This window comes from Lagopus leucura, unplaced genomic scaffold, assembly GCF_019238085.1.
Source record: "Lagopus leucura isolate 7727_CA_CO unplaced genomic scaffold, USGS_WTPT01 Super-Scaffold_100004, whole genome shotgun sequence".
Taxonomy (NCBI): Eukaryota; Metazoa; Chordata; class Aves; order Galliformes; family Phasianidae; genus Lagopus; species Lagopus leucura.
The window spans coordinates 30,543,024-30,556,087 of record NW_024962264.1 but is presented as its reverse complement, the minus strand read 5'-3'; the positions used below and the strand labels follow the sequence as shown (position 1 = coordinate 30,556,087).

The following is a 13,064-nucleotide window of genomic DNA, read 5'->3' as shown; positions in this document are numbered from 1 at the left end:
GCTGTCATTCTTTGCCTTTGGGCAGTTACCACCAGACTGAGACTAATGCAGATTTAAAAAGCTTTTATTTATTATTCTATTTTTATTTTTTTTTTTTTTTGCATGTAATAGAATTGAAAAGTTTCTGGAAAAGCACACTGTTTGACAAAACACTGAAGATTTACGAAACCATGATTCAATAACTAGGGAAAAAAGGTAATGGGCAGGAGAAGCATTTTATCTTTGTATTTTTCTCACTGGCAACCTAGATGGGATTTGGGGAGGAGAGAAGGGAAGAAAAGGAAGAAAAAAAAGGGTTATTTTGTAAACCAATATCATTCTAGTAATATTTCAACTCTTCATATGCTATATAACAATAGATTTTAGGCCACCCACTGAAAAAGCATGATGGTGAAATGGAAGCTAGATACGTTTTTTTTGTTTGATTGTTTTGTTTTGTTTTGTTCTGGTTTTTTTTTTTTTTTTAATTTGAAGCAGTTAAATAGGTGAAAGGGTGGGGAGAAAGAGATAGATACTGTTACCTACCGTGTCTTAAACACCAATTCCTAACGTCGCTCTGCTCTGGACTATTAGGTTGGCACCCTAAAAAAAAGGAGGACCAACAGTTGTGAAAGAGAAACAAAGGCAGCATCATTGGTAGCATTTTGAGTGGAAACTTCTATGAACTTCAACCCAAGTCTGAGCTTTGGCTCAAAGGATAATTCTCATGATATTTTCTAGCCTCAGAAGCCGTGCACTCTTGTATGATGGATATTTTTCAATCTTGTGAAGGTAGAAAATACTCTTTTAGAGTGAATTACAAAGTAGTTTCTTTCAAGATCTAATATATTTGCCTATGCAATACTTTGGTTATAGGTGAAAAATAGTTGGTTCAATAAGTAGTTAAAGATACCAGTAGTACAGATCTGTTCATGCTTACAGTGACAAAGATTGCTCTCTGGAAACTGACATTTATACTTCCTGCAAATGCTTTGAGCTTACTCAACAATATGGCTACAGATAGGCTTCTCCTGTAGTTACTACAGGGAAGAGTAAACAATGAATGAACAGCTGTGTTTGTGGTTCATGTAGCAGAAAAAAATGGAGTGATTGTTCATAGAACATAATCAGCTGGATTTCCCCTACCACTATGTCTGTTTTTTCTAGATATCTCTGATAACTGACCCAGATGCATTCTGCACTGGCAATCATTAGCGTTCTATCAGTGTCTGTTGCACAAAAGGCAGTTTACGCATGCTAGAGATATGGTTTAAACTCTACACAAACATAATTTTCAACTGTGGCGTGTAGGTAACATGCTCTTTCAAAGAAGTCTCTCAACAACCTTATCTAATCCAAAAGTTTTCTCTGCTTTAAGAGGAGGATTGGACTAAATTACTTCCAAACAACATTTCCAAATGAAATTATTCTATAACCTGTGACCATTATCTGTTCTGTTAAGATGTATTCTAAGTTCTGCAGGCAAATTTATTGTGAGAGCATACAGACAACCAAACACAGTAGGCTGCAGAATCCCATACTGGATGGTTTCCTAATGAGTTTTCAGTTCCCTGTATACTTTTTTAAATTTTATTTTTTGAAAGGACATAGGAAGTACCTCTTCTCCAAAGCATGTATTGATGTCTGACTGCTTGCAGCACTTGTCAACCATGGCAGTGAAACCATCAGCAATTGTCTTTATTTGTTCTTCTGTCATCTGGGGCTTGCGTTTAATGAGGTTGACAAGCAATCTGAAAACAAAACCACAATATACAGTTAATGCTACCTGTTGACTTTTTTTTTTTTTTAACTGGAGTTTTAAAAAATGTCATTCCATGCAGATATATCTCATTTAAGGGGCTTTTTGCCATGTCTAGGGTAGCTTGTGCCTGTTTTTTGTCTCCAAACTCTCAGTCTAACACCACCATCTGCTGCTTTTTCTTTTTCCTTTTTTTTTTCAAATACAGATGGGAAAGAACTTACTGGAATGATCTGTATACTGCCTTAACTAAGTACATCCTAAGACTTGCACTGGTAATGGGCTTACACAAAACTGGTCATCTAAGACCCTAATTTCATTTGAAGAAAATACCTTATTTTGCCTCTTCTCATCTACATGATGTTGTGCACTGACACGGTCAGTACAAACACAGTTTCATCTGGTTTTCTTTACCACCAGTGAATTCCCAGTTAGGCAAAAAGTGAGTGTTTTTGCAGCATACTTGTGCCCCTGCTAACATGTTACACCTTCAAATATCTTCTACAAGGTATTTCCTTTAGCTTACTTCATCTGGCCTAATTCTCGTTCTTCAGCAGGAGCGCTGCACAGTTTTTCATCAAAGCTGAACATATCAGGATTAAATGGTGGAGGAACATATTTGGTATCTATTCCCATGGCAGTGAAACATGGTCTCCTGTTAGAATAGGACTCGCTGCAGCAGTGTGAAACGTTGTCATTTATCGGTGTGGTCTCCTGTTTCCTGCACATATCATTAATCACCATGCTCAGCTGAAAACGAAAGAAGTGCAAACATGTTAAGCATTCTATAATAACAGAAGAAATGTGTGATGTTTGTTTGTGTCAAAACAGGATGCCTAGAAGTGGAAAATCTCCAAACTAAACTCCCGCTCAGAAATGGCATGGTCTTAAAGTCTGAAACGAAATGTGTGTTTCTTGAGTCAGGGATTTCTTAATCTGTAGTCTGGCCGTTTGGTCACAACTGTTAAGCACAGTTTTCTTTTAAGAGACTCTTCAGCTTTTCCAAACGTGAGTTCCTATGGACTCAATCAACTGAATTTTGCTTTCCAAGTTCAGCTAAAATTTTCAAAGCTTCCAATCTGAGGGAGGTATTTAGGTTCTCACATTCATTAAAAATGAGTGAGTTTTCAATTCTGTTACGTAGATAATTAGCTTCGGGGCTATGAAAATTAAGTGTCAGCTTACTGCCTCACCAGAATTCAATGGTTTTGAGAACAGAAGAAATCTCAAAGAGAAATAAGGAAAATAAACAAGTGTACTCACATAACCCTCAGAACAAGCCATGCGTCTGTCTTCAGAAAGCTGGCAGCACTTAGTACCGATATCTGTCATTTTCTTTCCAATTTTAAGCAAGGCTTCAGTGGGTGCTTGAGGCATTTTCTTAGTGTAGCGGATCAGGATGCTGAAAAAGCACAACAGAATGACTATTCACTCACATATGAAGAATGTTCTACGGAACTAGACCTGAAAAGTCTGAATACATACTCCGAATGCAGCCAGAATAATAATTGTTTACATGGAAGAAGTACTTATCAGAAAGTACTTACGACTTGAAGAAGTCTCGCTCGCCATGGGCACTGAGAAGATCACAGTTCTTCTTCACAACATCCTGCGTTTCTTTGATATGGTGGTCCAGTTGTTCTTTCTGTAAACAAGTATACGTTATCAGTAACAGTAGAGAACATCCTGGTAACAATTGTACAGATACAGTTTTCGGTCTCTTCTAAAGCTTGCTAGCTCTAAAATACCTGTTACGCAAAGTCAAAGTCCATTTGTTTTGAGTTCCTCTGGAGTAAGGGGCCTTGATTCACATAGGAGAATTCAGTTCTAACAGAAATGTAATTAAAATGGCAGGAAGATTTTTGAAATTTAATTATCCATTGGATCTGCTTCTTAGAGAATATTTGTCTCATCTCCTCTGTTAGGGATTTGTCGTCTATATTCTTAAAATCAAGTGACTATTTCTAAAATACAGGGCAATCAGCTGTGAGAGGGAACATCTTCTTTCTGTAGCTGGGCCAAAGCTCCCAGTGAATCAAATTCTGCTGTGATTTGCAGATGATTAAATTCAAGGTCAGGAGACCAAAACTTAGGATTTTCTATGTGAGCTGACCATGCAAGATTCTATCATAATCAGTGACTAGCTACTCAGTATAAACAGGAGAACAGATTAATTTGGCTAACTAGCTATTAATTAACTTATTTAGGACAAGCAGTACCACTTTTGAGAGTCAGAGGCATCAGGAAATTGAGTGAAACTAGTCTGAAGTTTTGAGGGTGACCAGTGGAGTTCTGAGATCACTTTATAATGTTGTCATGGGATCTGGACTACTTTGTGTCCCATCAGAATACTAACTTCTCCTGGGGATTAGTCTCTCAAAATGCTTTCTGTCTGCTCTTTTATTAAATTGCTTCATTATAGGTATCATGTAAGCATTTTAATTACATGCAGACAAAACACTGCACTTACAGCATTTGCGTAGCACTCAGCGGGGTTATCAGATTTGCAGCACTTTTCCAGGAGTGATTCAAATCCTTTGGCAACTCTCAGAATCAGCTGTGTGGAGAACTCAGGGTGTCTCCGTGCGTATTCATAAACAAATCTGAAAGACACATGAGCTGACAGCATTAGAGCTCCTGAATATCATGCTGCTTTCCACAAGTACAACATAGTAATCAACAATGACAGTCCCTCAGATGAGATCATGTAAGGTGAACACCTCCTTTTCATATAATGTTTTGGACCACTCTGTTGACTGCCAACAGGACAAATGTAAGAGGAATAGAATAGCTTTCCTAGGACAGAATGCTTCTTAAGCAGATAATGCATGTGGACCTGAACAGAAACTCTGAATAAAGGAAAAGCAATGATCAGTTCAGCCTTGATAAGTAGTGCAGTGATGAAGAGGAACAGTCCCAAAGCATGAATGAGAAACTAGGATTGAAGTTACATCTGTCCCACTGGATTTCCATATGGTAATTGTAACCTCTTTTCTCCATGCACACTTGAAACACCCAAGAGGACAGGATTTTGTTGTGTTGTTTTCTTTTTTTTCCCCTCATGGTGCAAAAGGTCCAGAAATGAGAACAAATAATTTAGAAGAATGTTCAGGTACAAGCATGTGTAAAGTTGGGACTACTTACTCTGACATGAATGCATCATGGCCTGCTTCAAAACTTTTACACAATTCCTTATCTTGTATGTATTTTTCAGCTAATGAGGGGAGATCTGCAGGTTTCTCATCAAATTCTGCATCCATAATACACTGGCCTCGTTCCATAATAGGCTTCTCACAGCAGCCTTTGATTTTACTTGAGAAAACATCTTGTTTAGAGCACATATTGTTCATGACCTCTGCCTGTAAAATTAAAACATAGCCTCAGGCAAGCTATGAAGTAATAATTTAAAGACATATTACTTCAACTCTTCTCTCTTTCAGACTCCTCTCTTTTCATTCAGGTTACTTATTTACTGAGCAGTTTCCTAAACAAATGCTGTCTCCATAGGAGATGAAATAATTGGAGGGACTGGCATTTTCCTGTGTATGTAGAACGTGTTGTTCTCAGGCGCGAGGAAGAATAAGGTTCCCTCTCTGATCTTAGAACCTTTGAGAAGACAATCTCTGGAAAGGCAGTGAAAGCCACTGAGACTGTCACAAGGGTGACTGACTGATCTCTTCAATCCTGTCACATGGGCAGCTCTGACAGAAGACAAAACATTAAAAGCTGTAGGATTTCATGGAGCCAGCCCAGGACACAAACTGGTTGTAGGTTTAAGAAATATGTCTAATTTCCAGCTGGGCTGGCAGTATTTAGGTAACGCTACTACTGCAGTTTTGCAAATTCTCCTGATTGAGCTGTCCTGCAGAATTTGTTGCAATACAGGAAAGCTGGATTAATGGCAGTATACACATCAGAGCTGCGAAGAATTTCTGGCCTTTTTGCCTCTGATTTCTTTTGCTCTGTTTACAATGGAATTGGAGTAAATGTCATCAAACAAGTCCTATATTAAATGTTTTTATTTTAACCAAATACCTGTGCTACCGTGTCTGCAACCAGTCCTTGTCCTCGTGATCATAAAGAGCTAGACCTAGAAGTGGTATAGAATCTGTTTCCATTAATAGCCATCCAGCTGTTTTCTAGTGGCTGAGGAACCTTTTGGCAGTGTTGAATACAAGCTGCTTGGACTCTGAATAGCTGCTGAAATTTTCTTCCTACTGTTTTTCATGTATTTAACTACTTTCTGAAGAATATTGAGCTTACCATGTCATCCACGCACTCCACCATGTCCCCTGCACAGCACTCTTTTTCGATCTCCTTAGACTCACGTACAAGTTTAGAAACTTCTGAGAATGGAGCCTTGGGGTATTTTTGGCTTAGGCGAGCAAGTTTTCTAGATAGAAAAGATGAATACACTTGACTCAAAGCTCCACATTGAACAGGAAGTTGCAAGTCACAAATATAATACTGTAGATCAGCAGTGCTCTCACCTAGATTTAGTTGTCTAGAAAACAAGGCTTTGTAATTTGTACTTCTGATCTGAGCTGTCTATGTAAGAATCGCTCTCTACTGTTTCCTGTCTGTTTTGAATGGCTGTAAAACATCTCTATATTACTAAGCAGAGACTTACAATCAATTGAACTTTTAAATAAAAGTTGGCTACATCTAGTCAGGTTGTCCTAGAAAATTTTATCACACAATTGCAGAAGTTGGAAGGGACCTCAAGAAGTGATTGAGTCCAACCTCCCTGCTAAAGCAGGTACTCTATAATAGGTCAAACAGGTAGGCGTCCAGCTGGCTCTTGAATATCTCCTCATAAGGAGATTTCACAACCTCTCAGCAACCTGTTCCTGTGCTCTGTCACCTTCAGAGGTTCTTCTCCATGTTATTCATGTGGAACTTCCTATGTTCAAGTTTTAGGCTCTTACTCCTTGTTCTATTATTACACACCACTGAGAAGAGCCTGGCCTCATCAGTTTGCTTCCCACCTCCCTTTAGATAATTACAAACATTTTACATATCAGATTTTAGTATGTTGTCCATGGAGTTAAAGAAGTTCTCTGTAGTAAAGCAGGTGATTCATTTTTTAACTGCAAAAGTCTTTCTTAATCTTAAAAATGTGCTGTAGCCAAGAACTGTGATTCTGCCAAATTTGACTGCTCTCAGCTTAGTTTCTTATGTGCCTATTGCTAAAAGCTACAGACATCAGAACGGTTGTAAACTTGGCAAAAAATGTAGGTTAAGCACACTGGAATCTCTGCTTCTGAGTGATACTTTCTCACATAACTCCACATCTCTTGTATTGATTCTAGGAACGATTTCATTTCTTTGTAATTTGTGCGGCTGACCTTTTTTTTTACTACTGCTCACCATCCACTTGGAATACACAGGTTCTACTCTGCATCAACTCTTTATGCAGAAACCTTATTTGAACTAGATTTTACATCTAAAAGTTGAAAAAGAAATCACTGGAGGTGTAGACTGGAAAGACTGACTTTCTAACCTCAACAGTTCTCAGCCAAAGTAAGCAAGAAAGTACCATGACTACAATTTTCAAAGTAAGTATATAGAAGCAAAATATATATGCTGGTATTTTCCTTGTGCGTCATTGCAGACTTAAGTCAACAAGCCCTCTTTTTGTAAAACATTGATTGGAACTTACTGTGCTTGGAAAACTCTATCTCCGAACTTCTTGAAGATTCCACAAGAATATTGGTGCTTTATGCTTAGTTTCTTGGCTTTTTCTCTCATGACATTTTCCTGTAGTAACAGGAGGCACAGTGTCACATTAGGCTGACATTTAATGGAATGAGAAAAAGGCAAATCTAAAAATTCCATTTCAGAAACACAAAAGATTCTTGTCCAGTTAGCTCTTATAGAAAGCCAAGCAAACTGATTCTTCAGGCAACTCTAACTATGCAGTCCAGCATCTAGCTTCATAGACATATTTACTACGTCTTAAGACATAGTACAATTCACATAATCATAAAATCATAGAATGGTTTAAGTGGGAAGGGACCTTTAAGGTCACCTCGTTCTACCCCGCACCCCGCTATAGATCATGTGGAAGTCACTGGGGGGGAGTTTTGAGACAGACAAAGGGAAAATTTGACTCATGCTAAATATGAAATCTCGTCTACAGTTCTCTAAAAAGCAAAGCTATACGGAAGTAATCTGATCATAATCCTAGGGTTAAGGTATGATTAATCCTTCTCTACAAGTACGTCATACAAAAATTTGCATAAGCAGGAACATTCAACCTGTTTCTCACTCTTTCTCTTTCAATTGCTTGTGCAAGGAATAAGGGAGGAATCTCTCATACAACTTTCTGTTGAGAGTAGAAATTGCATGTTGAGAGAGATCTGTTCTTCTCTAGATCCTCTTTGGTTAGCACACCTTCTGTCTACACTTCACCTTTACGTAGCAGCTACTTTGCTTTCACACACAGTGAAAAATATGACCTACCTTGGTGTCCAGGCAAGCACCAACATCACTCTCTTGGCAACAGCTTTGAAGTGCATGTTCGTAATCAGCAGCCAAACTAAGGATTGTAGGGGCAAACATGTAGGGGTTTCTTCTTGCAACAGAATAGATGAAACTGTAAGAAAAAGGAAAACATAAGTTATGTACTTCAGTGGCAACAGTAAATGGATTTGAATCTTTTATGGCTTCTATAACTTTTGTTTCTAGTTTAGAAATTTAATGTACTTTTCTATTGTACTCTTCTAGTATGTATAATGCCTACTAATGGTATATGCTGAGCTAAATCTCAGCATTTTCAAAGCAGGACTCCTTAACAGTGATGGAATTATGAAGTCCTTGTATCTTCAGCCACTTTGTTTGATGTATGTATGCTTGTTTTAAATGCATTGTCAAATATTTGAGAATTTTAATTTTGAGCATGAAAAATTAATAGGTGGCCGTTTTCCCAGGATTTCATTGTTAATCTTTATTCTCTTTACTCTTATTTTTCTTCATACCCTTTCCAGTTAGAATAGAGGTAGTGGGAAACTGGAGCAAGTAAATTGTTACATTAATATTGGAAAAACTGAGGGTTTTTTTAAATTTATTTTTTGCAAAATATCCTCAAGGATTTATAAAATGTGATCCCTTAAAGCACATTTTGAATGGAAAAATCTGCTCAGCATAGACTGAAAAAAGTGTGATCAGAACTTTAGATATTTAATAATTGAGCAGCTGTTTTGTGCATGTAAATATTCAATTGCATGTTTACAACTTTTTCATGCCCACACGCTCACTAGACCTTGGGGATCCTTTAGCTAAATACTTAATGCAACAGCAGCATTTTTCTTACTATCCCAGAAATGGCCCTCGGTGGTCCTGGTATTCCTTGCATATCACATCAGAAGCTGGTCTTTGGTATGGCTGAATGAAGTCTGGTTGGGTAACTTTAAATGACAGGAAGCACTCATTTCTTTCAGGATCAGCTTTGCTACAGCAGTCGGCCATTTCACCATATGAGTCACGGAGCTTTTCCACTTGGCAGATTTCATCAAGGATAATGGAAGGCTATAAGGGAGATGGTGAGAGTCAGAATTATTGCTAGAAAGACATTATGTAAAAAGTGTAAGGAACGGTCTATCTACCTGTAAGAGAAAGCCCAGATAAAAAAGTAAGTTTTTACCAGACAATATTTAAACAATAAACCAGAATAATCCATTGCTTTCAATACAATTTCACAAAATTTTGTTTTGTGTAGTCCAGTATAAAAACAGTTAGAATGGTTTACTGAAAATATATTTATATTAGTTATAATTAAATAGTGCATGCAAGACAGTGGTCTATTTTTTCTTGTAATCTGACTAATGAATTCAGATTAATCGAAGCAGGGTTTGATGTTCTAATTGACAATCACCTTGGGAAGCCTTTAGGGAGAATTACTATAGTCATAATGTTTGATTTGAACATAGGAGATGAGAAGAGCACTAGCACCTAACTTTCTTCAGGGCCTGGCTGAACCTGCTAGGTATCTAAGGATCTTATGTACCTGTAGACATCTTTTGATACCCTATCTTAGCAATTTTTTTCAAAAAAATGTTACCAGAGTATGTTGAATTATCACAGATATCTTTTCAAGATACCTCATGTTAAAACCCCTATGCTTTGGTTGCTGTAATTCTTAGCATCACATGTTTTCCAGTCAGCAAACAAATAACATGTATTTGTGGACAGTGCAAAACTTCATGTACTGAAATCTGCTTTTTGGGCTCCAAAGTATTGCTCCATTAATTACTGTGGCACTTCTGAAGGACAGAACTTCATAACAAGTTCTTTGCTTCAGCACAAAAATCTGACTGGCATTGGCTGATGACAACAGGAACACCCAAAAGGATAAAGTATAGGTACCAGGGTGAGGATGACTTTGATAGCTGCATAGAATGAGGTGAAACACAATACCAAAGGATTCACTGCCTACCAGTGACTTTGAGCATTCAGGAGCATCTTCATTGGCCGCACATTTTTGTGCCAGATCAACAACATCCTTCACAAGCTTTGACAGTCCATCATAAGAACACCTCTGGAGATACTGGGCAAATGTGATCAGGGAACTGAAACAGAAAGCATATTTTGCAATATGGAGATAAGAAATATAAATAACAAAATTATTTCTTCAAACAATTTCTTCAAACACTTAAACAGAGCAGCAAGAAGATCATAGCAATGGATCTTGTACTCTTGGTCTTCTCATTTCCTTTCTGTAAAATATTTTTGACCTTTACTCCCCAGTAATGAATGTTTTGAATAATAGATTGGTATAATCAAGGAAAAGACTGTGATTTTAATTTTCTGCCAATTTCATGCCAGTATACTTATACTGCTCTTTTTGCCATTGTTACAAGTGACAATCTGCAGGCTGTCTTCTTTTAAAAATGGTTCTGTTCCTGCAAGAACTAGTTTGCCACTCATAACTTTTTGCCAGAACTTACCTATTTTGCCATTCCCAAAATCTGTTTCAGAAGAAAACTATTGAATTGTTTCAGAATACCTGCCAGAAGTTTTGGGTTTCAGGTGTTTATTTGTTTGTTTTTGGTTTTTTGGTAATATAATAGTCCAGAGCATTTTCTCTCCATCCAAAGGTTACCAAAACTGTCTTATTCACATCTATTTTCTTTATACATGAGGAACGCAAGTTTCCTAATAAGGTTTGCACGGGATGGTGTTCCCAGAGAACAAGAAAGTCATCATGACTTTTGCGGCTCATAAAACATCTGTAGGCTTTGTATGAGAAGACATTCAGTGTGCTTTAGTTTCCCTTTTTTATCCATGTCCAATATTAATAGAGATGGAAAGCAATCAGAAAATGTAAGCTGATCATTCACTTACACTGCCTTAAATGTCTCTTCCTTCAAATCATTGTAGCGATGGGCAATTTCACTCTTGTGCTCTAGGGAAAAACAAAACAAAACCAATAAGCAGTGATGCTTACTGTCACAAGCAAGATCCCATTTTTAAAGAATAATTCTGTCCACTTCAGGCCAGGTTTTCACAAGTGTGCAGCATGAACACAGCTCTTGCGTTTCAGGGAGTAAGATCATTATTTGTCTGTTTGGAACAGACCAAACTAATGCTGAGCAGTAGCGAACTTCCCATCTTTGGGTACAGCGTCCCATGTATCAAGGAATATCCATCTAAAGGTTTCTTCAGGCCATCTCAAATTCTTCGTTGTCTCAGATGACCATTTATCTGCAGATACCCACAGACTCTCGAGAGTAGTGCAAGTGTATAATTTGGGGGGTTTTAATACAATATTCACCTCTGTAATTATATTCATAAATCAAATATTCAAAATGGCTGCTGCAACTTAAGGATCAGCAAATATGCTTTGCATAACCAACAACATGAACGTGCCCACTCTACAAATAAAGGAATGTGGCATCAGCTGGATTAGAGTAAGCATTAATAGATTTTTCTTTCTTCAAACGGGGCAGATTCATACTCTTGTTTCACTTAAGGCATACCATCTGTGCTCATCCAAAAAGGAAAACAGGTGAGACCTTTCATTGGCTCCTGATGGTAATAAATATATCTTGTGGTTATACCTTGCTCACAGTAAGAAGGCTTTCCAAAAACAGAGGCAGATGGCCACAGTAATGACTGAGCTACTAAAACAGGACAGTCATTTGTTCTAGAAATGCCATTCAGAAGCACTTAAAAAAACATGAGGAAGAATTCCTTTACCTGAACTAAAGGAAAATGTTTTCAAAAATGAAGAATTATCAGTAGACCTGATTTGATAATAAGAATTTCAGTGCTAAAAACTGTAATGTGCATCAGTTGCTGTTCACTGGTATTTTTAGCCAGTTCCTGAAAACTCAGTTTTGTTAAATTTGTGTATTTTCATGTTTCAAACTAAAATTAAAAATACTAGTGAAAAATTTTCTAGGTCTGCCTACAGAAATTCTTGTTTGGCTAAGCCATAAAATTTAATAGCATGGGGAAAAACAACACAGTAGGTTTTTAGCTAGGCTTCCTTTCAGCCGAGACAGAGATCTAGATTTTTAAATTTTTGACCTATTTGCGTGAAAACCATTAACTGACATTGGTGAGGAGCTCAGTTACATACGGTCATTCAGAAAGATCTGCACATCTACTTACTCGGTGCTGGAAAATAACAGGATGTGAATGATCAACATCTGATCATATAATTCACTTTGCAGCACAAAGAGACACATCACAAAACTTACTCTATTATGTAATTGTCCGGAGTGTTCTACCTACCCCTCAAGATTCCCTCATACAGTTTATTTTCAAGCCAATCTTTTCATCAAATTGCATCAAAGTCATTAAGTCAGTATAACAAAGAAAATAAGGGCAATTAATTAGTATTTTCTTACCTGCGTCACGAGCAACTCTTTGCAGATTCCTGGATGTTGCTGAACTGAAGAGGAAAATGAATGAAATTAATGTTACCCACTTCATGGCTGCAGATTATGATGCAGGCTAAATTATTCAAAATGCTAGGATGATTGAAGGGAAATCATTTTCTTATATACCTTTTACTGACTGCTTCTGTAAAATATTAACCGTAGAGCTGGCAACTGTAGATTTCCATTTGGCCTGAAGATTACAAAACTTGGAGTGTCCTTGCCAAAAATGAATTTGATATTATTTGTTTATTATGTTTTCCTCTGGACCTTTTTGTCCTGAAAAGGTCCTCAAAAGGACCTTCCAGCATCCAAACAGATAAAGTTTTGCGTAAATTTCCTTATCAAATTACAAACAAGGAGTTCAAGGCATTGCACTAAAATGTCATCGTCTAACCCTATAGCTGCGCTTCTTTTTTTGCTACTATTTGTTCAAAAGC

General features: G+C 37.4%; 1 protein-coding gene across 1 annotated transcript; it reads right to left on the bottom strand.

The window, feature by feature from the left end:
• Positions 1 to 46: 46 nt before the first annotated feature.
• Positions 47 to 12,728, bottom strand: ALB (albumin). Its single transcript, XM_042870961.1, has 15 exons — positions 12,595 to 12,728; positions 11,084 to 11,144; positions 10,176 to 10,308; positions 9,054 to 9,268; positions 8,204 to 8,336; positions 7,401 to 7,498; positions 6,002 to 6,131; positions 4,883 to 5,097; positions 4,209 to 4,341; positions 3,286 to 3,383; positions 3,002 to 3,140; positions 2,265 to 2,488; positions 1,598 to 1,730; positions 526 to 582; positions 47 to 244 (listed from the first exon to the last, which is right to left on the bottom strand). Exons 1-14 carry the CDS (start codon positions 12,677 to 12,679, stop codon positions 532 to 534), a joined length of 1,848 nt encoding a protein of 615 aa, XP_042726895.1. The 5' UTR covers positions 12,680 to 12,728; the 3' UTR covers positions 47 to 244; positions 526 to 531.
• Between the last annotated feature and the right edge of the window lie 336 nt (positions 12,729 to 13,064).

Coding starts and splice junctions, on each gene's coding strand:
- ALB (XM_042870961.1), bottom strand. CDS start 12,679: ATGAAGTGGGTAACATTAATTTCATTCATTTTCCTCTTCAGTTCAGCA. Junction 8,337..9,053: donor CGAGGGCCATTTCTGGGATA/GTAAGAAAAATG, acceptor TTTTTCTTACAG/TTTCATCTATTCTGTTGCAA. Junction 3,141..3,285: donor GAGCGAGACTTCTTCAAGTC/GTAAGTACTTTC, acceptor GTGCTTTTTCAG/CATCCTGATCCGCTACACTA.